General features: G+C 41.6%; 1 protein-coding gene across 1 annotated transcript; it reads left to right on the plus strand.

Annotated features, from left to right (window-relative positions):
• The first annotated feature begins 4,047 nt into the window (after window positions 1-4,047).
• slc2a1b (solute carrier family 2 member 1b) lies at window positions 4,048-22,624 on the plus strand. The gene is made up of 10 exons (XM_068705405.1): window positions 4,048-4,433; window positions 13,498-13,593; window positions 17,186-17,346; window positions 17,461-17,701; window positions 17,830-17,992; window positions 18,312-18,499; window positions 18,727-18,831; window positions 19,093-19,194; window positions 19,285-19,488; window positions 19,805-22,624. Exons 1-10 carry the CDS (start codon window positions 4,419-4,421, stop codon window positions 20,003-20,005), a joined length of 1,476 nt encoding a protein of 491 aa, XP_068561506.1. The 5' UTR covers window positions 4,048-4,418; the 3' UTR covers window positions 20,006-22,624.
• The last annotated feature ends 1,267 nt before the right edge of the window (window positions 22,625-23,891 follow it).

Below are 23,891 nucleotides of genomic sequence, written 5' to 3' on the forward strand. Positions count from 1 at the left end.
TAAACACACATATCAAGATTCCTAGAATTTCACTCAAAGTCAGAAGATGCTCTCTGTTGATCAATTTTCCAAGGAAAAGAGTTGGTGTAGCTCACTGTTGTTACAGCAGAGGATTCATTGAAAAGTGACTGTGAGAAACTTGTGGGCTCCCACGGCGCTGCAAACCTGCCCTGAGAGTGTAGAGCAACACAGGAGCTGGTGATGGACACTGACTCGTGAGAAAAACAAAGCAGGGCAGCCTACGTGCACGAGGGCACAGCCTGAGTCCCGGGCTCCCATTCAGAACAGGAGAATTTGAGATGCCTGTTGAGTCAGGTGAAAATTATCCCAAGGTTTCAGTAGAGCCACTATCGGGTGCATAGGAGGTCAACAAATAAACCAGCCTGCAGGGGAGATCCTCGCATGAAATCAGCAAGATAAATCCAAAACATCAGAGCCCAACGATGGATAAAATGACAACATGTCATGTGAAAGCGCAGTGATAGACTTTGAAGTAGGCTTTATTGTGCTTTATGTCCAGCTAATTTTTTGGTTTTATAGCACACAACTTTACTGTTTTGATTCAGTCTCATAGCAGGCCCTTGTTTTCAGTGGGAAAAGCCCTAAAAACCCACTGTTCAGTGAAAAGGTTATAAAAACCCACCTGCTCAGCACCAAACGCTACACAAACTCAGTAACAAGCTTGAGAACAAAATTAGTTGGGACCGAAAACCTTAAAAAGAGTTAACATTGGACTTTCTGTTGCCCAAAAGGGTCCAAAATATGAGTTAATGCAGATATATTCAAGGCTTTTAAGTGACACAAACAACAGACAGATATAAAAATGGGAAATTGTGCTTTCTGAAATAATCAAACATTTTGTGAAATACGCTTATCGCTTTGGTTAGATGAGAAGATTGATACAACTCTATTGTCTGTACACTAAATTCAGAGACAGCTGGTGGATAGCTTAGCTTAGCTTAGCATAGAGAATTGAAGCAGGGAGAAACAGCTAGCCTGCTCTGTCCAAAAGTAAACCTCCTTCAAAGGAGATATAAATTGTTAATAAGTGAGCTTCAGAGGTACTGGATTTTATTACCTTGGGACAGAGCCAGGCTGTGTCTCCTGTCTTTATTACATTACATTACAGTCATTTAGCAGACGCTTTTATCCAAAGCGACTTACAATTCAGATTCTATCATACCGTAGGCACAGCTACGGGAGCAATTTGGGGTTAAGGACACATTGACATGCGATTAGTGGAGCCGGAGCCGGGGATCGAATCGTTGATCCTCTGATTGAAGGACGGCCCTGCTATTCACTTATCCACCGTCACCCCGGTCAACCCTCTTTATGCTAAGCTAAACTAATGCCTGCTGGTTGTAGCTTCATATTTATCATATGAGAGCGGTATCAAGGGAATGCGCATATTTCCCCAAAATGTCAAACTATTGCTTTAAACTATTCACTTCGTTTCTCTATTATGATTATTTTTGGCTGCAGGCCTGGAAGCGCATGGATCAAAGAGGATTCCTCTGTGAACAGCGAAAAAATGTCCATGTGTCGCAAAGTGCAGAAAAGCGTCCAACAGTATATAATTTCATGCAAAGGCTTTGTCCAAATAGGACAAAATTTGGACCACTTGTCGCTGGCATCCTGCGTGTTTGATTTAGTGCACAATACCATCCCTCAGAACACTAGCGCGAGGCTTTTGTTTCAGAGAAATGTCTGTTATTGTTTTTGTTCGAGCTTTCAAAGGATTTGCATTTTAAAACCAAACATAAACAAACTGTCCCAGAATGTGTCATTCTTTCCCCTGATGTCCCCTCGCTGCCGCCGCTGTCGTATGAATGCAGGCGTCCTTCCTCCTCCGCCATCATGCTTATTTTCACTTTAATATGCTTCAACCACGCACCGGTAACAAAAGACGTGTGCATCATCTGTAAGGTGATGATGTCACCTCATCTCTGCTTGTGTATTGGACGTAGTGGTTCTAGACAGGAAGAGGAAAGGGAGAGAAGCGCATTTTGTTTCACCACTCCATCATTTTAGCTTTAGCACGAGAATGAGTTTTTTTTGATAAAAGCCATATATTAGCATTTTGACACCTCAAAAGAAATGGAAAAAAAGTTTTGTTTACCATTTCTGCAAACGACTAACATAGAGGAAATGGTATAAGAAGCGTGATTCCCGACACTTGTTTCAGAACAAACTGAAACTTGTGTGTTGCTTGTTTCTAATTCTACATTTAAGGCATTTTGTTGAAAAACCCACGCAGTCCGTTTGTGGCTCACACTCGACCTTTTCCCCAGCGTTTCCCTGCTATTGTTTTCCCAAGGTTTCAAAGGCAGAAGATAAAATACAAAGGGAACACATTTTGACAAATCCTACCTTTTACCCTCCCTCTTTGCAGAGCTTTCGTGCACAGTGAAAACACATGCATTTCCCATAATTATTTTCTTAATTTTTTTTTACATCCACTCAGACCGGACACCTCCCCTCAATCCAAAACAAAAGGTAGCGCGTAGTTTTGTTTTTTTAATTTGTTTTTTCAAGCCTTTGGTAACAAACATCCCAGATCACAGAAGAGGGATTGAATGGGGGCAGACATGTCATACAGCATCTCCACCAACATGGTGAAAGATCATTAGATCACACGTGTGGATGTTTTCAATAACTCATTGTTAGAAAGCTGAGAACTGAAGGCAAGCAGACATGTGCTGCATTCAATACATCAATCAGTACTAAATACAACTTTATCAATCCATTATATTCTAAATACATCTTTACCTTCATTTGCACTGTTACCACCATTCCGCTCTAATATCTCAAATCCATTGTTATTGTTGTTGTTCTTTATGTTCATATATATACTTTTGGATATATATTTATATTGTACATAGTAGTTCAATGTTTGAATGTTTATGCTTACCTCTGTTCTACTTTGTTTTCTTTGTTGTCTTTGTTTTTATTTTTTATATTTTCTTGTTTATTTGTGTATTTTATGTACTGTATGTACGTTGAGAGCAACGTGAAAACTGGAGTCAAATTCCTTGTATGCTGATTCTGATTCTGAAAATGATAGTGTAACTATCAAACATTCTTAAAAACAACTCACTAGACATAAACTCTTGGGTTATCTGGGACTGAGTATACATTACTGAGTAAAAGATAGAGAACAATGGAAATAACAAACATTAGAACCATACTTAAGATAACATGGGAGACAAGTAAGTAAAGTAACTCATTTAGGGTTGAGTAATATGATGATATATACCATGCTGTACCTTATGTGTCAGATATTTAATTTACTGGTTCACCCAAAAAACAATTCCTTCCTAATTATTTTATCCACAGGTGGTTGCTCTGTAGTTTTTCCAGAAATGTCACAATTAATGGCAATATATTGTAATATTACAGTATCAAATTTGGTACCTCTTTCAAAAAAAGCACCCTTTATAAACGGTTTATAAGTTGTGATTAACTGTGCTAATAATAGTTGCCAAATCATTTACGAAGGATTCATATATCAGGCATTAACCATTAATTAACCAAGTGTTGGGTTGCCAGGTTGTGAAGACTCAGAATCCTGAGGCTCGACTCCACTGTTAAAAAAACACGAAAAAAGAATAGATTGAGGAAAAGACAAGGAAAGGACTTCCTTCATAAAGATATATTTGAAGATTTTTAAACATTTAAATAAAAAATTAGATAAATACAATTTTAGAGAAGAGGAATTAGCGAAGTGTTTCTGTAAGTTGTGATATGATGATATAATGTATATGATATGATATATAACAGCTTAATATAACACTAACAGGCTGACATCTGAATACCGTCACCACAGCTAGCAATCGCGATTACCCGGTCTCTTCCTCCTCCTCCTCCTCCCCCCTTGCTTCTCCTCCTCCTCCCCCCCTCCCTCCCTCTTCCCTCCTCCTCAGTGTGTGTGTTCTGATGTAAAAGCCTTTGTGCTCCCTCATTGGTTGCGTAGGAGGATGGGCTTCGACCACGGACACACCCCGTTTACAGAATTGCGTCAGCTATATAACGTATGAACCACGGCCGCCTGGCCCCGGTACTTCTCCGGCATCCCAAATCCGAACATAGTGGAAGAGACTTTACACATCCCTGAAGCTGTGGTCTGAAGCTGTGAGCTAAAACGACACGGGAGAGCGAGAGCGAGAGCGAGAGCGAGAGAGAGAGAGAGAAAACACAACTCAAGCTGCCAGGCTTTTACAGACAAAAGACTCGAAGCATTTTTCTTTCTTGATAGAAAAAAACACTCGACTGAAGTTTAAAGTCATTCCAACGGAGCAAAAATTCCTCCAAGATGACCGACTTCTGAGCGACACCCACCGGGAGACCTCCTTCCGTCAACTCTCACAAAAGAAGAAGGCAAAGAAGAAGAAGAAGAGTGTGTCGCTGACATCGCAGCCATGGACTCCGGGAAGGTAGTTATTTACTGTGTGACTCTTTTTTTCCTCCCTTCTTTTTACAGGAACAGGTGTTTAAATCCTGTCAAGCCTGTTGGGTTGCATGTGTTTATTTTTTCAGCCCCACGCTGTCACTGATAACCGGTTCGGTCAGTTCACAGTATTTTTTATTTATTTTTTACCCATGATACACTTCCACGTTCACGTTATCTATTGCGGCGTTATTACCCTTCCGTACGTGTTAGCAGTATTTAAAAGTACTCTTTTGTCACTTCTATATCACTTATGATACACTTTAATAGTCCAGTACGTGTCTGCACTCAATAGCAACTCTAGTCGCTACATTCTTTATTATTTTGCTGTATTATATGTATACAAATCAACAGTTTTGCCGGTTAATTTGAGCTTTCTTACTAATTATTTATTCTGAGTCATGGTGACTGGGGGGGAGGGGGGGTATATCATGCTTTGTCATGTCTCGCGCCTTGCTGCGCGTTTGTGTGTATGAAGCAGCTTAATGTCAGACTGTATTTAACGCGTTTCTGTTCCTGTAGAAAAGCTACGTGACTAAAGTCTGATAGGAGCTATTAATACACAAGAGTGTTTTATAAGAGCCTTATACAGCAATGTTTGTTTCGGACCAAGAGGAAGAAGTACAAGTAGCAATACTCCATTATAGTAGTACAAAAGTATTATCAAAATCCACTTAAAGTACTCTCTATGCAGCAGGATTGTCCCTGTCATTGTTGCATTAATATTTGTTGCAGGGCTCGTAATTATTTAAGCTGGAATCCTCTAATGTTTGGCATTTCTGATTTGCTTTTATCTCCATAAACTAATTGATTCATTGACTAATCGGTTCAGCTCTAATATGCTATTATTGTTGAAGCTGTTGGAGGTCAAGTGTACCCTCTGAAATGTAGTGTTTTAGTTAATAGAAGTATAAAGTAGCTGCAAAAGGAAGTACTGTTAAATTGTACTGGATTAAAGGCCCCACCACTGGCTAAGACAAATAAGTTGCTTATATTTGTTTGTCTCTAATCAATTGATTATTTGAAGCCCCTGCTTTTGGTTTGGGACAAAACAAGACAGTGGAAAGCATCCTCTTAGCCTCTGAGAACTTGTGATGGACGACTTTTCATCGCATCTAATCCATTTGTCCGTTGCGCCTCTAAACTCAATGCTGACCGAGAAGTGTGTGTCGGAACATTTGTAATGTTTCTCGAGTAATCTGATCTAAAGTAAAAAATGTTAAACCTCATCTCAGTTCTAGATCTAAAGAACGTAAACAGGACTTATCTGGTGCTTGTTGATGCTCTATGCATCCTGTTGTGGCTTGTGGTTACTGTTACACACACACCCAAACACACACACACACACACACACACACACACACACACACATGGACACGCTGCATAGTGAAGCACGTACGCCACAGACTTCCCCCTCCTATTTGGTCGTTGATATACAACCAGTTAAACCCAGTGGAGCAGCACCAGGCAGCCCAGTGTGACACGGAGGTCAGAGAATGTTTCCTTAGCTGTCGCCACTAGACTGTGCTCTGGGGGGGGGGGGGGGGGGGTCAGCTGGACGGGGGTTTGTTGTCGACGTGATGGGAACAGTTCTCCATGTTCCCAGTTTCCACTGTGACACCGATACAGCAGATTTCCAGAGGGAGTGCGACTCGACAGAGGGAAGCGCTTTGCCTATTGCTGGGGTGTTAAAGCCTCGTCCCGTCCCTTCCCAGGCTGTTGGCTTCCCTCCCTCCTTTGTGTTGCGTTGCCTCCAGCAGTGTTGAGCTCTGTTTTTTTTCCTTCTTTCGTGCCCGTAGTTAAACAGAAGTTAAGCACGGGGGTTATTAAACATCTCGTGGTCAGGATTTTTATACCTGGCTTGTGCTTAGTGTTGGGCCTATTTACGTGCAAATGGAGTCCAGGAGGTGGAAACTTCACCAAGTGACGCACAGAAGTGTTAGAACTACAGTTTCAATTCCAGCTGAGTGGCACAGACAAAGAGTGTTAAGCCCGCCCAGGCAACCATGGTTTCAGTCAGGTGTCTCTCACGCATTACGCTCGGTCCACGTTTATTGACTGTGCGTTTGATTCAGGGAGATTATCGCAACCTAATGTCATCCATCCATCCATCTGTAACTTAATTATGTTTCCTCTTAATTTATTTTTTTTTACTAGCATTTAAATCTCATTCTTTCAGTGCAGCTGTATTCAAATTTAATGCAGTTATTTCCATCACAAACACGCCGTGTTAATGACTTCACATTGTTGACCATACGAAGAGCTTCACTCTCATCAACAGGAAGCTTTGTTTGGGTCTGAACAGCTCACCTCAGTGCTGTTGTTTCCCCCAACAAAGAATGAAAATAGTAATTGGGGTCAAGCAGACTGTTGACCTGCTCTGTTTTGAGTAAAAACAGCCACTCAACATTTTATTCCTGACAGACTTGACGGCACAGGTATTTTGATTGGGAGTCCGGAGCCAACAAGCCTCCTCCATTGTTCAGACGTAATTACACGAGCTTAACTCCTCTCCATCCACTGCCTCTCAGCCATCTGCCAACTCCTGCCTCCCTTAAGACCGTCCAGTGGGTTTACTTTCATCTGCATGACCAGCCCCCTTCAGTGTGCCTCACAGTGTAACGGTCAGCCATGTTCTAATGGGTCTTAATGAGGCTTCGCTGCAAAAGTTGGGATCAAGAGATCTGGGAGGGTTTTAATTGAGACCAACAAGCAAGCGAGAGTGCTCGTTTAATTCCCTTTTCTGAGAAGCTGGAGGAGGACTGTGCACACGGCACTGATCTCTGGATGAAGCGGTTCATGCGGGGCCAAGCTGTGTCCCTCTGGGCCTTTTTTGACTTTCTCACGATTCAGTTGAAATTAGCTCGCCGTTATCAATCAGAACCCTTTTGAACCAGGGGGTTTTAACTGATGTGTTTGACCTCTGAACTCTTGCGCTGCAGAGTCAGTTTGAACTGTCTGACTTTTTCTTAGCCTGTCGCTGCATAATCTGACCTGAGCAGAATAGTTACAGTATCTGAAAATAGTGTGAAGGTTTGTAAGATTTACTACATGGGAAATATACCTTGTTGACCTGTAAAACTACTTTAAATATTCACTTTTTTAGCAGTTTTACTCCTTAATCTAATAATTAGAAAAGATTACACACCTCAAATTTGTATTATTGTATTTACTTGTAACACTAATGTATATTGTCGCCTCCCTTCTTTTAAATGTTGCATATTGATAATGATAATCTCGTCTTCTCAGGCTTTGTCAAAACTGCGCAGTGGGGGATTTGAACTCCGGTTAGTTGTCTGAAGCTGTTAGCCTCACAAACGTCTGCATCCACACTGGCATCAGAACCCACTTAAACTGTATCTGAAAGACCACATACTGTAAATGTAGTGTCTTGTCTCTATGAAATAATCCTATGATATACTATATTGTTTGTATTCGCCACATTAGCGACCCGAAACATAGAGTCTAACTGTAAAAACACTTTTATCTGATCCCTGTGACGGGCTGAAGACTGGCTCTGACAGATAAGGCTTTAGCTCACTTTATACTTTTAAAATGATGATCTATCTGAGGCCACTAGGAGACATTCCACAGATCAAGCATTCAGAACATACATTTGTCTTCTACAATGTTTGAATAAAGGATAATAATAACCGGGAGTACCAGGAAACTCAGACAATTACATGGCACACATTCAAGTGTGTGTCGTTTTGCATATATTTTGTTTATGGAAGTTTTCAAAGGCAAATATGCCGATCCCTTCTACATTATTACATTATTCATCATTCTGCCCACGGTTACTTTAGGAATCAGCCTCCTTCCCCTTCAGAGAAAGCTTCAGCTGCACATGAAGGAATCTGACCACAAGTGTCAACAGAAGCACAGTGCCGTCATTCTGCTTTGCAGTTAATGCTATTTATTTAGTTTTTAACCCAAAGGGTCTCTGTACACATGAAACAAATACTCAGTGAAATTAACAGAATTGAGGCAACTAATTATGAAAGCGGTGACAATTTTGTTAATCACACAGCGACCAGAGGAACAAAACTAACTGGTAAAATATGAAGATTATAAATAATGTAGAAAAAAAAGGCATCCCTCTACATTAAAACAAACAGCAAGATATTTGGAAGCTGTCCTCGGCGTGAGGAGGCTTTAAGCTTTAAAGCTGAACAGAGGTGAGGACATATTGGATTCTCCACAGCTGTAAGCTGAGACGTAGAGGTGACGTTTAGAGGGACGTGGTGGCAGCAACGTAGGCTCACTGGAGACCAGGAAGTGGTCTGAGTCAAATTACAGCCTGCTTCTTCTTCCTTTTTTTTATTACAAGTAAACAGTGACCCGATTTAGAGGAAGCCCTCGTTGAGTCTGGATATGATGAGTCACAAACTAAGTAGTGTTACAGTAAAAACACAATGACGTGAAGTTAAGCAGAATTTGAGCAGAACTATTTACAGACTTTATTTTATCAAGAAGAGACATTTTGACTATTTCTTTCCAGTCTTCTGCTTTATGGTTTAGTGTTGACGTTAGGAGTTACCTTTTAGAATGTTCTCCTGAATATTTTCCTTTTGTTGGTATCACATTGACTTTACTACTTGGACAATATGTCTGTGAATGAAGAAGCACAACCGGAATGTTTTACACACTGGAAGGGAAATTTAGCAAAGCAGACACTTTCTGGAGCAAACCTGAGGCAGTGTCAGCTATCAGGGGTCGGAAGAAACTCAAGTACTGTACTTAAGTACAGTTTTGAAGTACTTTGACTTCACTAAGTATGTATCACATGTGTATGTAGGTTAACTGCTTCAGTTAACAACTCAGTGTTGTTCGCAGCCCTTTGAGTTTTCCGTTTGCATTCTTTGTTGTGGCCAAACCCTCTCATTTTCTTGAAGCGATCGGTTTACAGCGACATCCTCGTGTGTTAAAGCATTTACGTCACCTTCCTGTCAGCTTGTCAGAGCTAAAGTTACCGTTTCCTGGTTTGACTCTCTGTGTGTTCAAGCATTAGTAGATGTATTTTACTAAAAGTCACATTTAATAAACATGTGTTTACTTAGCAGGAGATAACTCACTCCGTGTTTACCCAATAAGAGCAGAGAGTCTGTGGTGCCAAGCAACCACAGCTGCTGTCAACAGTGTTAATTGTAGAAAGCAACAATGACCAGACAGAAACGTCCTCGCTGCCTACATACACACACACACACACACACACACACACACACACACACACACACACACACCATGTTTTACTTTTTACATATAAAGAGGGCACGTTTGCATGGATGCTCCAGGGAGCGTTTTGATGTAATTACACTTATTACAACATACCAGGTGCTGATACTGAAGTTTGAAACTGTGGTGAGAAATTAACTGTCAACCAAACGCTGGTGGGTTTGTCTGTAGTGAAACAGCCTTTTGACAGTTCATGTCTGTTTTTTCATTTTCAATTTGAAGGTTGAAAACTGTGAAAAAGTGAACAAAAGTCGCTTTATTTATTTGTGCAGGCTAAATTCCGCAAACGATTATTTACTTTCACTCGTTACTGACATTTTTATAAACCCAAAACCGTCTGAATCATGACTGAAAATATCCGTAAATCTCTCTGAACCTTTGTTAACTACAAGGCATTAACTACTCATTCTTCAAATCTAGCTTTCACTGATAATTAGTTATGTTGTTTAAACAATCAACATGCTTGATGGATAATTAGATGTTATTCATAATTATCCCTCATGTTGAGAAATGTTTGTGTACATTTGTAATAGTTATTTTTCCATTTTTGTATCATAATGCTATCCTTCTAGCACAGTGAATTCCTGCTCCTCTAATCAGCTTTAAGTTTGTTGTAGATTAGCATGGTATGCAGTTTAATACCAGCCCCTAATGGTTAGTTTAGCCGTCATGTGCAAGTAAACAAAGACAAAAACTCTATTTAGAAATGTCAACAAAACGAAAAGCTGCCGCCGAGTGGGCTGCGAGGTAGCTAAAGGCAGAGAGCTGAGGAACAAGAAAAGGACTGGTCACCGGTGTCGGCTTCCAGGGTTATGATCATGAAATCTTTTTTTTGGGTGTGACTTCATTGTTTCTCCGGTGAGGAAGTCATGTATAATGCTGCCGGAGACAAGGAACAGTATCAAATTCACCTTCCTTGTTGACAGGTAACAGGGGAGCAGGGGACGTTCGGCTGAAGAAAGTCCCAAAACATTGTGATTAGTAGACTTGTACTGACACTCATTGGACTACATGCAGTAATCAGTATGTTTGGACTGAAGTCAGGCTCAGGGAGGTCTGCTAGTATCTAGGTTAAAGGTAAAGATGTCACAGAGGACTGCTGGATTTCACTTGAACACACCCCACTTTTGACTTCTATGTAGTTTTTGCAAATATTTGCAGCTATTCTCTTGAGATTATTCTCTTTTTTTTACCAGCTGGGGAAAGAAAGGATTACTCTGTTTATAGTTTAAAAAAAAAAGGAGCTGGTAGTTGTTAACTGAAACAACTGTGCCGTTTTTTACTCGCTTCAAACCAGCAGTGGCTTTGCAGAAGGACATGAGACGACTGGTCTCCTTTAAGAGGCCAGCCCTGAGAAGGGTGTGTGGGTTTGTGTTTACATACTAAGCGGTCCTGTCATGGACTTGATGACCTCATAACAAGAGTCCCTATTGGTGCAGAAATGTAGGCGGGTCTTTAAGTGTCTTAAGCCAGGACCACTGAACACGCTGGAGTGACTGCCTCCAAAAACACACAGAAGTTTGTCCTTCCTTTTTATTATGCAGAGGAGGAATTCTGGTTCCCACAAAAAAACAAGTGTCTGGATCATGCACTTTGGTGATATTACAGAGGACCATGCACAGTCATTTCTAAGGATTATTATTTTTTATTAAACATGGTGGGGGGGGGGGGGGGGTCGGTTCTTGTGTTTATCTTTTTCTATGGGAGCTTAAATGAAAATGTAACCAGCAATTTAGCCTCAAGCTTGGCCAATCCACTGGACCTTTTCTGTCCAACAACAGACAGCAGACAGAGGAAGTTAGCGACCAGCTAGAGAACATAGTGGAGCATTTTGCACTTAAAGAGACAAATGTTTCCCTCAGGAGTTGGTGGAGACCAAATATAGAGCACATTTCCTACCTGTCCAGAAACACGACTCTAAATCAATGCTTGTGTTGCTTTTGATTTGTTGGATATGAAATTATAAAATGTTGTTGGACCGGATATCCGCTGGCTGTTTCAGAACCCCAGAAATATAGCTCCTCCCCTCCGGAGCCAATCGGTTCCGAAATTGGCTTAAAGTTAAACTCGCCAAATCTCCAATATCACCTTCTTTCAGACCAAGTACAAGTACTTACTGTACATTTGGGTACTTGCCGATACTGAGTACCGAATAGAGAACTTAATACCAACAGTGACTTTGAAAACATGTTGTATTTTCATCAGATGTTCCTCACTTACTTACTGACTGTAACAAATAAAATGATGCTGTTGCTGACATTCAACTTTGCGTTTTCCTGACACGAACAGAGCATAGATGGCTGTACAGGTGTTGATAATTAACCGTTTAACCATGATATCAGCAATATTAAGAAATACTACGAATGAAAACATTAGCTAGTCCACCTTATAGGACTGCCCACCTTAAGTGCACATGAGCTGTTGCTAGCTTCTGGGCTAACCTCCACTTTATCATCCGCTGGCTGGCATGTTTCTGCTGCCCCCAGTGGCCAAAAAATACAACATGCAGAGATAGATTGATAAGTGCCTTGCTCAAAGACACGTCACCAGAATCAACCCTGGCTGCAGGTCTTTTGTTTAACGTCTCGCTGGGTCACAGGACTGCAGGCGTCCTGGGCTTGTGTCCGTTCTCGCTCTGGTCTTCAGGCAGTGCAGGTTTGATTTGTGTCCCGACAGTATTTTAGAGGAAGATGTTTAATTTTGCTCGTATTGACTGCATATGATAAAAGACCTGAAGGTCAAGTCTTCTGTTGCCACAACATAAGGAACCTATCTGGTGTGAATCACTGTGGAAAGAGGCTTGGTGTGAATCACAAGTCTGAACATTAATCACCCAGACATGGTGACTGATGGTGAGATATGAATGATGGAAAGAGTGAGCAGCTCCTCTGCTGTTCACGGCGCTCTCAATTTAATCTGAAGTTTGTGCACTTTTTTGGTGGATTAATGCGATAACGTGATGTACGTGCGTAATCCCAGGTTGTTTTTCCAACCCTGAGACGCTCAGGCGTAAAGTTAGTAGATGTAGACATGGTAGCGGATTTGAGTGAACAACAAAAAGGTAAATTGCAGCTTGAGGCTGTGTTTTTTTTTGTCTGTCTGAGAGAAGAAAATAGACAGCGACATACTCCACTCTGGTTTATTAACTTTTTGGTATGAGGAAAATCTCTACTAATCCGCTGGGCTCGACTGAGATCAAGCAGCAAGTGAACTCTGTAATCACAGGAACACTGACGATAACATGCAGACCTGGGTCGAACCTGGACTCGTTCCAAGAAGCAGCTTCCTTCAGTCATATCAGGAAAAACACAGAGCCTCCTCAGACCTGACCACAGTTCTTTTTTTTTTTTAGAAAAAGAAGTCAACTCAGTTAACAGGGAACAGGTGTTGGATGTAAACATAGATTTCTCCATCTGTTTGTCAGATCGCTTTAGGTGTCATAAAGCAACTTTTATGGCCGGTCCAGCTCCGCCATGGTACTTAAAGGGGCCTGATACCAAACATCTTCAAGATATTTCAGGATATGTACATGTGTGCGTTCATTGTGCTTGTTATGAATACGCGGTGAGGGTAAAATTAGCGGCTGACCAACCTGAAGCACAACCGCAAGTAAAAACACCTTGTCCCAGAAAAACTATCATCAAGTGAGAGCGTCTCGTTAGATAAAACATATTATCTGAAAGATGATATACCTGTTAGTCATTCTATTTGCACTGAAGCTCTTGTACAAAATATAATCCCTTTTTGCATTGGGTAAACTGGTCAAACTGGTCTCTTCACTGACAATACTTCCTCTTCTCTCTGTTGTCTTGCAGCAAGTAACGTTCACGTTAATGTTGAGTGTTGGATCAGCTGTTATCGGCTCCCTGCAGTTCGGCTACAACACCGGAGTCATCAATGCCCCTCAAAAGGTGAGTTAAATGTCTGAATGTTTAGTTTAGTTTATCTCCAAAAAGATTTTAACAATGTGTTTTAGCTCACCAACTTTACTGGGTTTGCACTATATGTATACTATATAATTCATACTAATTAACTTATACTTCAAAACCAGCCCCAGTGCTGGTTGTTCTCTCACTTGTTGAGCTGGAAAACAGGACAAAAAATGGAAGGGGTTTTTGGGTTCAGGGGTGAGATAATAATAGCCACATTCGGGCCGATGTGGTCCAAGGACATCTTTAATAAACAGACTCTGAGTGATTCCTGTGTAAAAGAGTGTGTCCATGCCCAAAAATGGACCTCTGCTGACCAGCAACAGGCTGGGAAAAGCTAGACAAGGAAACTCCGAGGAGATCAAATGAAAGATGTAGACAGTCGCCGAATCACTAAGTCTACAGTGGGCTTTATTAGCAGACAAGTACACCAAAGAAACTCATTTCCTGGGGAATGTCGATATTGCAAACAAGCTCTGTCTGGTTAGTTTGCGTTGGTCCGAACACACCCTGTAACTACACAGCTGTCTGTCCACAGGTCACAGGTGTGCCGCCAGACAGGCCGGAGCTCAGCTTGCTCCTTTTTTGTTGTTTTTTGATTACCCTCCACATATGCAGAGTCCTCTGTGTGCTGGAGACGGACCGTCACAGCTGGTGGTGGCTGTTCCTCACTGTGAGGACAGCCTGGTTTTCCAAGTGCTCGTCCTCTGTCACCACATCGTCAAAGCTGTCCGGGGCTTTAACGTGAAGAACGCTTTGTAATTCACAGAAGCTTTTATCAGTCGTCTGTGTAAAGAGAGGCGGGACACATTCACTTATTGACACGAAATAGACGGAAACGAGAGTCTTGGTTAAAGTTTAGATCTCTTATTCATTTCTTCTTGAGTCATAAAGAGCAAAAGAAGTGGGCAGCAATTGTCAGAGGGGATTTTAGGCCTTGAGACATTTGTGCAAAAAAATTTGTGCAATAGTCATGGATTATGCAAACACAGAAGTAATGAAACTTAATACTAGAAAGCCTTTTGTGTTTTTTTTAAAACTGGTTATGGATATAAAATAAGTTCAGTCTGCTAAGGCTGCCACTAAAAATCATTTAAATTATTCTCTAGACTAATCAGTTAAATATACTGCAAGGGGACTTCTTCAAATTGTCCGATTAACAGTTCAGAACTGTAAGATATTTACTGTAGTTTACAGTTATATAAATCTGAGAGAAGCAGCAAATCCTCATATTTAAGAAGCTCGGTGGGACGAAGGTTTGTTTGTTTTAAAAAATGACCTAAATAATCGGAATAGTTGACTAATCGTTGCAGCTCCTGACCTTACTAGCTGTTAAGTAATCAAGATTTACTGATATTTCATAATATATAATCCGGTATTTTGCAGTCTCCTGGTGTCGCACAGATTTACCTCCACCATGAAAACAGCTCGTGTTCGGCTTCATGCAGCTCAGCTCAGGAGGGGCTGCAGACTGAGGGGGGGGGGGGGTGAGTGAATATGTGGTCTGTTGCACACTGGGCTAGTGTAAAGCTACCCTCTTGGCTCTTTATCCCATTTTCCCAACACCCAGCCTCTGTCTCTCTCTCTCACACACACATATACACACAGAGAGGTCTGGGCAACTTCACACGCTGAAAAACTGTTACTCAACACAGGCTCTAAATCCTTCATTAGTTAATGACCACTTAAGAGGCTATAATTTCACAAATGCAACTTTTATATAGCAACAGCACTTGAGATTACCACGGGCAGCTCTCCGCTCTGTGCTCCGCTGTGCGATAAAGGCTGCAGTGATGCTGCCTGTGACGCAGGTCGGGCGCTTTGTCCGAGCGTCCCTGATTAGATACGCTCTTTCAAGGGCCGAGCTGCAGCTCCCGGTCCTCGTCCTCCTCCTCCTCCTGCTGCATGCCTGCCTGTGCCACAAAGCAAACAACATCCTTGTTCGGAACTTTTATCGATAGGGTCATCTGTGTTGTGTGTGTATTGGTTTAATTTTGGAAACATCTTTACGGTTAGAGCTTCTACACCTTTCTTTCCCTGAAAGAAGTTTATTTCTGAATGTTTTCTTTCTTTGTGTTTATCGCTGTTCATGCCAACTGTGAGGTTGCTCCCCCGAAGCAGGACATATCTAAAGTACTGCTTCTAAAATATGGCTTCCTGTGGAATAGACTAATTTTAAGGCTGACTACAAATTCAAGGGTGTTTAAAAAAAAAAAGGAAAATCTATTTTTCTTGTTCAAAGACAGACTGTTTCACTTGTATGAATCTGTTTATTTTCACTTTGTGCGCTGAATACAGCGCTCACCTTGACGTCTTGCTCACCAGCTCAACAACATGATGCTGACAGCCTGACAGCATCAATAGACTGCTTCATTGTGTGGTTAGAGCCAGCTGCTGATCTGAACTGCACCGTCTATTCAGAGAAAGAGAACACAAAATAATACGTTTTCAAAATCAGCCACTCAACTTAGTGAAAGTGTACCACTAATATGTAACCACTAAATGAAAAATAACATCGGAGGTGAGCTTTTGAAATAATGTCAGCGCAGCCATACACACACACACACACACACACACACACACACACACACACACACACACTCACCCTTATGTAATTTTTTAATACCGTAGATAAGCAAATGTACACGGTATGATAACAGTCAATGTTTCCGTGGCATACAGTTACACCCATATTTGTAGAGGTCTTTTTCACTCGATATATTCAATGATGATTTTCTGTTGATCAGTGTCGAAAAGCCACAGATCTACTTTGTTTCAACCATAAAACATGCCTCTTATAGGCATTATATGTCCATGGATTCTGGTTGAGTTGTTTTTGTACGAGTACCTTTAAAAACTGTACTTCAAGTACAGATCTAGAGTAAATGTACTAGGCTTGCAAATTGAAAACTCAGCAATTAGCATGAGCTCCTCTAAATAAGACCGTTTTTAAAGGGTGGATGTTATGGGTACAGCGCGGTGCTCGATGACGTACTTGTGATATCACTGAGCAAGGTCTTGTGAGTGAAAGTTGATAGTGGAAATGACCCAATCCTTGTGTCAAGAGTATCAGAGTGTCCTCCTATATATATCCCTCCACCATAGGAAAGCTCTCAAGAACTGATATCTTAAAATGGTTGGTCGGGACACTGCTGAGTTTTTATTACCCTTTTCACAGAGGCACATGACAGAGCTGGAGCTGACATTTGGTTACAAGAGAGGTGGGGGGGAGGGGGGGGGTGATGACAGGGTGCAGACAGGGTGGTGACCTTTCTGGATCATATGAGAAGTGTCACTGTGACCCACACATAAGGAGACACAGGCTTCGGTGGCTCGCCCGGCCGTGTTTGTCAACATAGTCATGGGTGATGAGGATGGGGGGGGGGTGGTGGAAACTTGACACTCAACCACGGCTGTTAAACTTCCTGAAATGGTAATACAGTGCTGCCATCAGCTGGTCACACAGCAACAGCTCAACCATCACTCTGTGTAATGCAATAGAAGAAAACATGATCCTATTTAGTCCACTCCAAGAGAAATCCATTTTTTAACATTGCTTTTGTTCTCATGGCAGGTTATTGAGAAGTATATCAATGAGACGTGGTATGATCGATACCAGGAGCCCATCTCCAAAGGATCCCTCACTGCCATCTGGTCCATCGCTGTCGCCATCTTCTCTGTTGGCGGCATCTTTGGCTCCTTCTCCGTCGGGCTCTTTGTCAACCGCTTTGGAAGGTGAGGTGAAAACAAAACCCTTGCTGCTATTGTAACAGCATGACACCCTTGGGCTTTTCTAGAAGAAACAGACTTCCTCGTTATTGAATGTGTCTTGTTCTCTGTTGCCTACAGGAGGAACTCTATGCTCATGGCCAACGTCCTGGCCTTCATCGCAGCCACTCTGATGGGCTTTTCAAAAATGGCGAGCTCCTGGGAAATGCTGATCGCTGGTCGCTTTGTGGTGGGCCTCTACTCCGGCCTCTCCACAGGCTTCGTGCCCATGTATGTGGGCGAGGTCTCCCCAACAGCCCTACGTGGAGCCCTGGGCACCTTCCACCAGCTGGGCATCGTTGTCGGCATCCTCATTGCACAGGTCGGTCAACATTATAACATTTTAAACAACTTTTGAGCATCCTACTGTGCATTGCTTTTTTTTCAAACCCATGCTAGGAGCCTGTGCATGTGGTTCATGTGCGTTATGCGTGTCTCTGTTGATGTCAGGTGTTTGGAATGGAGGCAATCATGGGCAACGATGGCTTGTGGCCGCTCCTCTTGGGCTTCACCTTCATCCCCGCTGTGATACAGTGCATCCTGCTGCCTCTCTGCCCCAAGAGCCCCCGATTCCTGCTCATCAACAAGAACGAAGAGAACAAGGCCAAGTCTGGTGAGTTCACACACACACACACACACACACACACACACACACACACACACACACACACACTTAACTGCTGTATCCTTGCAAAATATTGCAACCATTTTTTGTAATCTAATAGTGCTGTGTTTTTACATACATTGAGTAGTAAAGTGGAAACAGAGGTATTTCTATCCTAAAATCTAACAAAACTCTCACATTTCAAGCATCATTCCAGATTCCAATGGGCTTCTAAAATGTACAAAGATGTAATCGAAAGAAAAGAAAAAAACAAACAAAAAAAGGAAAATGTCGCTTAACGACTTGCTTTCCCTTCTTCACGTTTCAGTGTTGAAGAAGCTCAGAGGCACCACAGACGTGAGCTCTGACATGCAGGAGATGAAGGAGGAGAGCCGGCAGATGATGAGGGAGAAGAAGGTGACCATCCTGGAGCTTTTCCGCTCGCCGCTCTACCGCCAGCCCCTCCTGATTGCCGTTGTCCTGCAACTCTCCCAGCAGCTGTCTGGCATCAACGCTGTGAGTGTCCGCGCATCAGACATCGTCCCGCTGTTCACTCTGAGGACTGTCAGTGGGAGTCTGGAGAAAACACACAGAAACCACATGATGTTTCCCTGACGTGCTCGGCACACATTCACACCAGAGCTACATTGGAAATAAAAGAAGATATCCAGAACATGTCAACAGTTGTAAATAAAAGGAGACTCTCTCATGTTCAATTTCTTTGTGTTTGTCTTACTTGCTAGGTATTCTACTACTCCACTCGTATCTTTGAGAAAGCCGGAGTTGAGCAGCCTGTCTATGCCACCATTGGAGCCGGTGTAGTTAACACAGCTTTCACTGTGGTGTCGGTGAGTACAGTTTAACTTTTCAGATTTTAAAGGGAAATCGTCGTTACAGCACAGATAAATAAAACATTTCTTTGCAGTCAAAGTAAAGTAAGGTTTTGGAACGTTGTGCCAAAACTATCAATGTAAAATGTCTTCCTGTGTGCCAGAGTATTTGTCCCAAGCAGCAAATATAAAGTCTTTGTTTAACTATGTATAAGGTCCATCACATTGTCATACTGCACTAACCTTGCTCTGACTCTTGTTGTTTCTTTTTCCATGTAGCTGTTTATTGTAGAGCGTGCAGGACGCAGGTCTCTGCACCTGGTGGGGCTGCTGGGAATGGCCGGATCTGCCGTCTTAATGACCATTGCCTTGGCTCTGTTGGTAGGTTTCTCTTAAGACAATGTGGCGGTCAAGATTCCCACCCTAGAAAATGGCAGCATCTGACCTCCCTCTTGTCCTCCGCTCTTGTAGGATCAGCTCAAATGGATGTCCTACGTGAGCATCGTGGCCATCTTCTCCTTCGTCGCATTCTTTGAGATCGGCCCGGGCCCCATCCCCTGGTTCATCGTGGCAGAGTTGTTCTCGCAGGGACCCCGGCCCTCAGCCTTTGCTGTGGCTGGGTTCTCCAACTGGACCGCTAACTTCATAGTGGGAATGACCTTCCAGTATGTAGAGGTGAGGAGAAAAAGATGGTATTTGAGTTTTGTGTTTTAGTCTTAGAAAGTTTCCTGGTATACAGAAATGAGACACAATTCTCAAGTTTAGGTGAATTTATAAATCGATTTTCAGAGGAATGTCATTGAAAGAATCATTTTAAACAAGTAATAATCATTCGTCACTCATTTAAATGAAAGAAATATATATATATGTATATATATATATATTCTCCTTCCTCACATTTTGATACAAACGTCCCAGTTTATTGAGGACTGAACCTTGTTTGGACTCCGCCTAACGAGTGTCTCTCCTCTCCCCTCATCTCTCTTCACAGGAGATTTGCGGCCCCTACGTGTTCATCATCTTCACTGTGCTGCTGCTCGTGTTCTTCGTCTTCACCTTCTTCAAAGTGCCGGAGACCAAGGGCCGGACCTTTGACGAGATCTCAGCCGGCTTCCGCCAGACGGCCGGCGGCGGAGCCGAAAAGCACTCGCCGGAGGAGCTCAACAGCCTGGGAGCCGATTCTCAGCTCTGAGTGACTTTTTACTTGTGACAGACTCTTCCTCAGACCGAGGAGGTTACGAGAAGGGTCTACTAACTAGAAGTAGACACATCCACTGGTAGAATCATTTTCACACTGTCACCACATTTCGGGCATTTTTACCGAAACGAACAGCCCCGTGTGATTCTCCTACATGACGTCCTCTGCTGTCCCTCTCATGTCGCACAAAGAAACAAAAACAAAATGGGCACTATGTCGCCTGGTGTGGAAAGGGCAGTTGAGGATAGATGGGGAAGGTTTTTAATATTTTAAATATATTTTAATGAAGGAAAGGAAGTGTCTGCATCAATCAAACTACCTTTTTTTTCTTCTTTTTAAAAAAAAAATCGTTTTGTTTTCACTTTATATATATAACTGGTATGTGCTTATGCTCTGGTCTTTGTAGCCTGTTACCATAAAGTCTGTTTGTTACCATCTGGTTTAAGAGCCCCCGCTGCTGTAGATATCCGTTCACTGTGCAAAATACTTGTTTTTATCAAAAATACTGTAATGCCGTATCACTGTAGTCTGTAGATGCTGCACAGCTCCACGACGTCGCTCCCCACCAGATGGGGCACTGCCCTTAAAAAAAGGTCCGAATACGCCACTCATGTGGAATAACTTATTTGTACCTTTTTAAGGGACTGTGCACTGCTGTGAGGATTGAAATCTTCTTAATGAAATTAGCGCGCCACACATTATACAATGTTTTTACTTATTTACTCTTGCTGGACAATATTATACTGTTTTTTTTGTTTTGTTAGACAAAAGACTTTTCTCAGTGAAAATGTCGTAGATTTATGTCCACGAAGACAGTAATATATCAAATTTTTACTCCCTCTTTAGCAGTACAATTGATGAAATTGATATTGACATGGATCGGTGTAAGAGGAACAGAATCTGCACAGATCCGTACCCGAGCGCTAAACTTGGCAGTGGAGGAGAAGAAATAAATCATCCATCCATTTTACCATCACAACAGTTAAGTACGCATTCACAATCAGCAGCCACAAAGCCAAAAATAAATCCGTCTTACAGAACCAGAACATTTGTGAAATTAAATTCCCTTCTGGAACAATAGAGCCTTCTCTGCCTTCAGCCTTAAAACAGCCTTTTACAGCCTTATCACTGAGGAGCAGTATATGGTCAGGTCGGCCTGATCCGGACTGAATGCTTCCGTCAGCGGACGATCTTCACTTTAACTATTTCTGAGCCGAGGTTACCTGTAGAGCTTCCGAGGTCTGGTGAATTGGCTTGAGAGCTGGATCTTTTCCCTCAAAACGGGAGCTGCAGTGCTGCACACTGTTCCTCTGTGACAACTATGAAGCATCTTCAGAAAAGAAATCGAGGAAAGAAAAAAAATAAATAATGGGGACCAAAGTGAATGTCTGCATTTTGGAAGGTTTTTCCTTCTCCTGAAAGTGCTTGTCACCCCCGTCTTGGGTCAAACCCCGTCATTCCTTTATGTGTCAAAGGAGGTGAACACACATTGCTTTGCTGAATGGCTTGTTTTGTGCCTTGAATTGTCAGCTCTCTCTTCGGGTAGTGCGTTGCACTGTATTCAGCAGCCGGTGAAAATATACTGTGTAGTCGAGCTGTTCAAGTCGCCGTCAATGACTGCTGTATCACTAGTTGAGCCTTTTCTTTGCTTTCAATGTTTGAGGAAAGTTATCTTTTTAGCAGCACTTTATTTTTCACAGAGATGTTTCTTTGTCGTTTACCTTTTTTTTGTACTCGCAGTGTGGAATCTTTGTTACTGAAGAGACTCCTTGATGTTTTTGAAATGGAAATGTGTGAAGTGGTGTCATTTGTTCATATCTATCGCAGTCTCATATTAAGCACATTTAGTCTAATGAGGACTTTGCTCCAAATTCATATATTTGTCCAAAATCCATTTTAATCATTCCATAATTGGTTGTTAATTATTGTATATTGCATTTCCATATTTTGTCATCTGATGGGCCACCTCACCCTCCCTGGACAGCATTGTAACATCCACTTCCTGTGCCTTTGGGTTTCAGCAAAAATCGTGAAATGGCACCAAATGATGTCCTTCCCAACACAGACGGATGTCTGTTGCAAATATCAAATCGTATTGTTATCTTATAATTTTATGTACATACAGTATATTCACAATTCTGCTCGGGCATTTGATTTTAAATGTAGCCTTTAAAATCTCCTGGTTGCTGGTCTAAACACACAACATGATGTAAATATGAAACACACTACAGCCTCACACACTCAAAGTGTATCTAATATTTAACTTTAAGAAACTTTTTTTGATAGATAAATTAATAATTAGTACTGTAGAGCTGTACATCTCTATGCTTTTGGCTTCCATACTTACTACTGTTCCCTTTTGATTTTATACCTGAAGACATGTTGTGGCCTAATAATAGCATAATCATTTTAGTTTAGATTGTGTTAATGAGATGAATCCAGAAGTCTTTTCATTTTAGTGCACAGAGCATATTATAATGTTTGTAATAACAAAAGATCTGCGTGTATGGTTTTGGATATTGGAAATATGAATTGAGATGGATGATGTCCTGAATGGTTATACAGTCTTGTGTAAGTGGTTTAATGCTGAATAAAAGAAATCATGCATACAGATTTCATGTTTTTGGGGGTCAATTTGTCGCATTTGTTGGAATTACCTGAAACAAGTAACTGATTAATTTTGGCCACTTGGGGGCAGCAAACCAGCTGTAAACATGCTGACATATCATCAACTTCTAAAGTTTAAATGATGAACATGAGCAAACAGCTGCTGATTTACACATCCAGCAGACAATTGATGAGAGAAATATCTGCCTCATGAGCTGCTAAATGCTCCACTGTGTTCACCGGCTAACTGTGTCTGTCTGCTGTTTGGTGCTGAGCAGGCAGTATATGGAAATGATGCTAATGAAAGTGGTGAGCTAATAAAACCAAAAAAATTAGCTAAAATATGCTGAAAACACTCCATAGAGACATGTGAATGTGGTGACAGTTATCTTATCAGCACAAAGTCATTCAAAATGTTGAAGATATACAAATGTTGATTATAGCAGCTTCAATTAAACTGCATGACATTTTAGATTTGGAAGTTCATTGCATCTCACTGTCTTCATTGAGCTAATAGAATTGTCTCAGGCTTCATCATTTTTGGTCAAATACTGTATTAAGTTGTCATCATTATCCTCATTAGCTGAAGAAGACGAGAGATGTGGATGAAAGCTTGACAAAGCCAGTAAGTGGGCTGACCAGGCAGACAGGAGGACACATGTTTTGGATAACAAAAACAACACAAACAAAAGTGAATATTAATTAAATTGCACTCTAAAAGACGTCAACAAAACACAGCTGAATACAAAATACTGTAAAACCGTCACAAAAACATATTGACCTCGCTAAATAACACACAGGAAGAACATATACTGGCTGGCAAAACCCTTTTACCAAATTAAGGATGCAACGCCGGCAATAACTAACACAGTTGCCAAACAACTCCCTCTTAATAATGCAAAAAAGTAAATAACTCTAGATTTGCAAATTAAACTTCAATATGCAAAAGTGTCATCTCCTTAAACACCAACCTTGTGACTGAACTGAACATAAAAATGAGAGAAAAAGTAAGTTAGTGACATGAGGGTGAGTGTACATGTTACTGTTTGGATTTCTCAGTGCCGCAAGCATTCGCCAACAAGACAAATGAATTGTGATTTTTTCATTTTTTCATTATCTGAGTGACCAGATGTGATTCTCTGGCTTCAAAGAAGTCTTTGAAGATGGCTACTCTAGAATCTGATCCCAGAACGACTGAATCTACAATTTCTCTCTGTGGCTACAAATACAGGATGTCCCATTTTAGTTTAAAGGTATAATATGCAACACTTTC

Source organism: Cebidichthys violaceus, unplaced genomic scaffold (genome assembly GCF_023349555.1).
Source record: "Cebidichthys violaceus isolate CVI_PGR_0920_01 unplaced genomic scaffold, fCebVio1.0.p SCAF_117, whole genome shotgun sequence".
Taxonomy (NCBI): Eukaryota; Metazoa; Chordata; class Actinopteri; order Perciformes; family Stichaeidae; genus Cebidichthys; species Cebidichthys violaceus.

Excerpts from the sequence above, each read along its gene's own strand:
- slc2a1b (XM_068705405.1), top strand. Across the intron at positions 18,832-19,092 it reads CAGCTTTCACTGTGGTGTCG|CTGTTTATTGTAGAGCGTGC; the intron begins GTGAGTACAGTT and ends TTTTCCATGTAG. Across the intron at positions 19,195-19,284 it reads CCATTGCCTTGGCTCTGTTG|GATCAGCTCAAATGGATGTC; the intron begins GTAGGTTTCTCT and ends CCGCTCTTGTAG.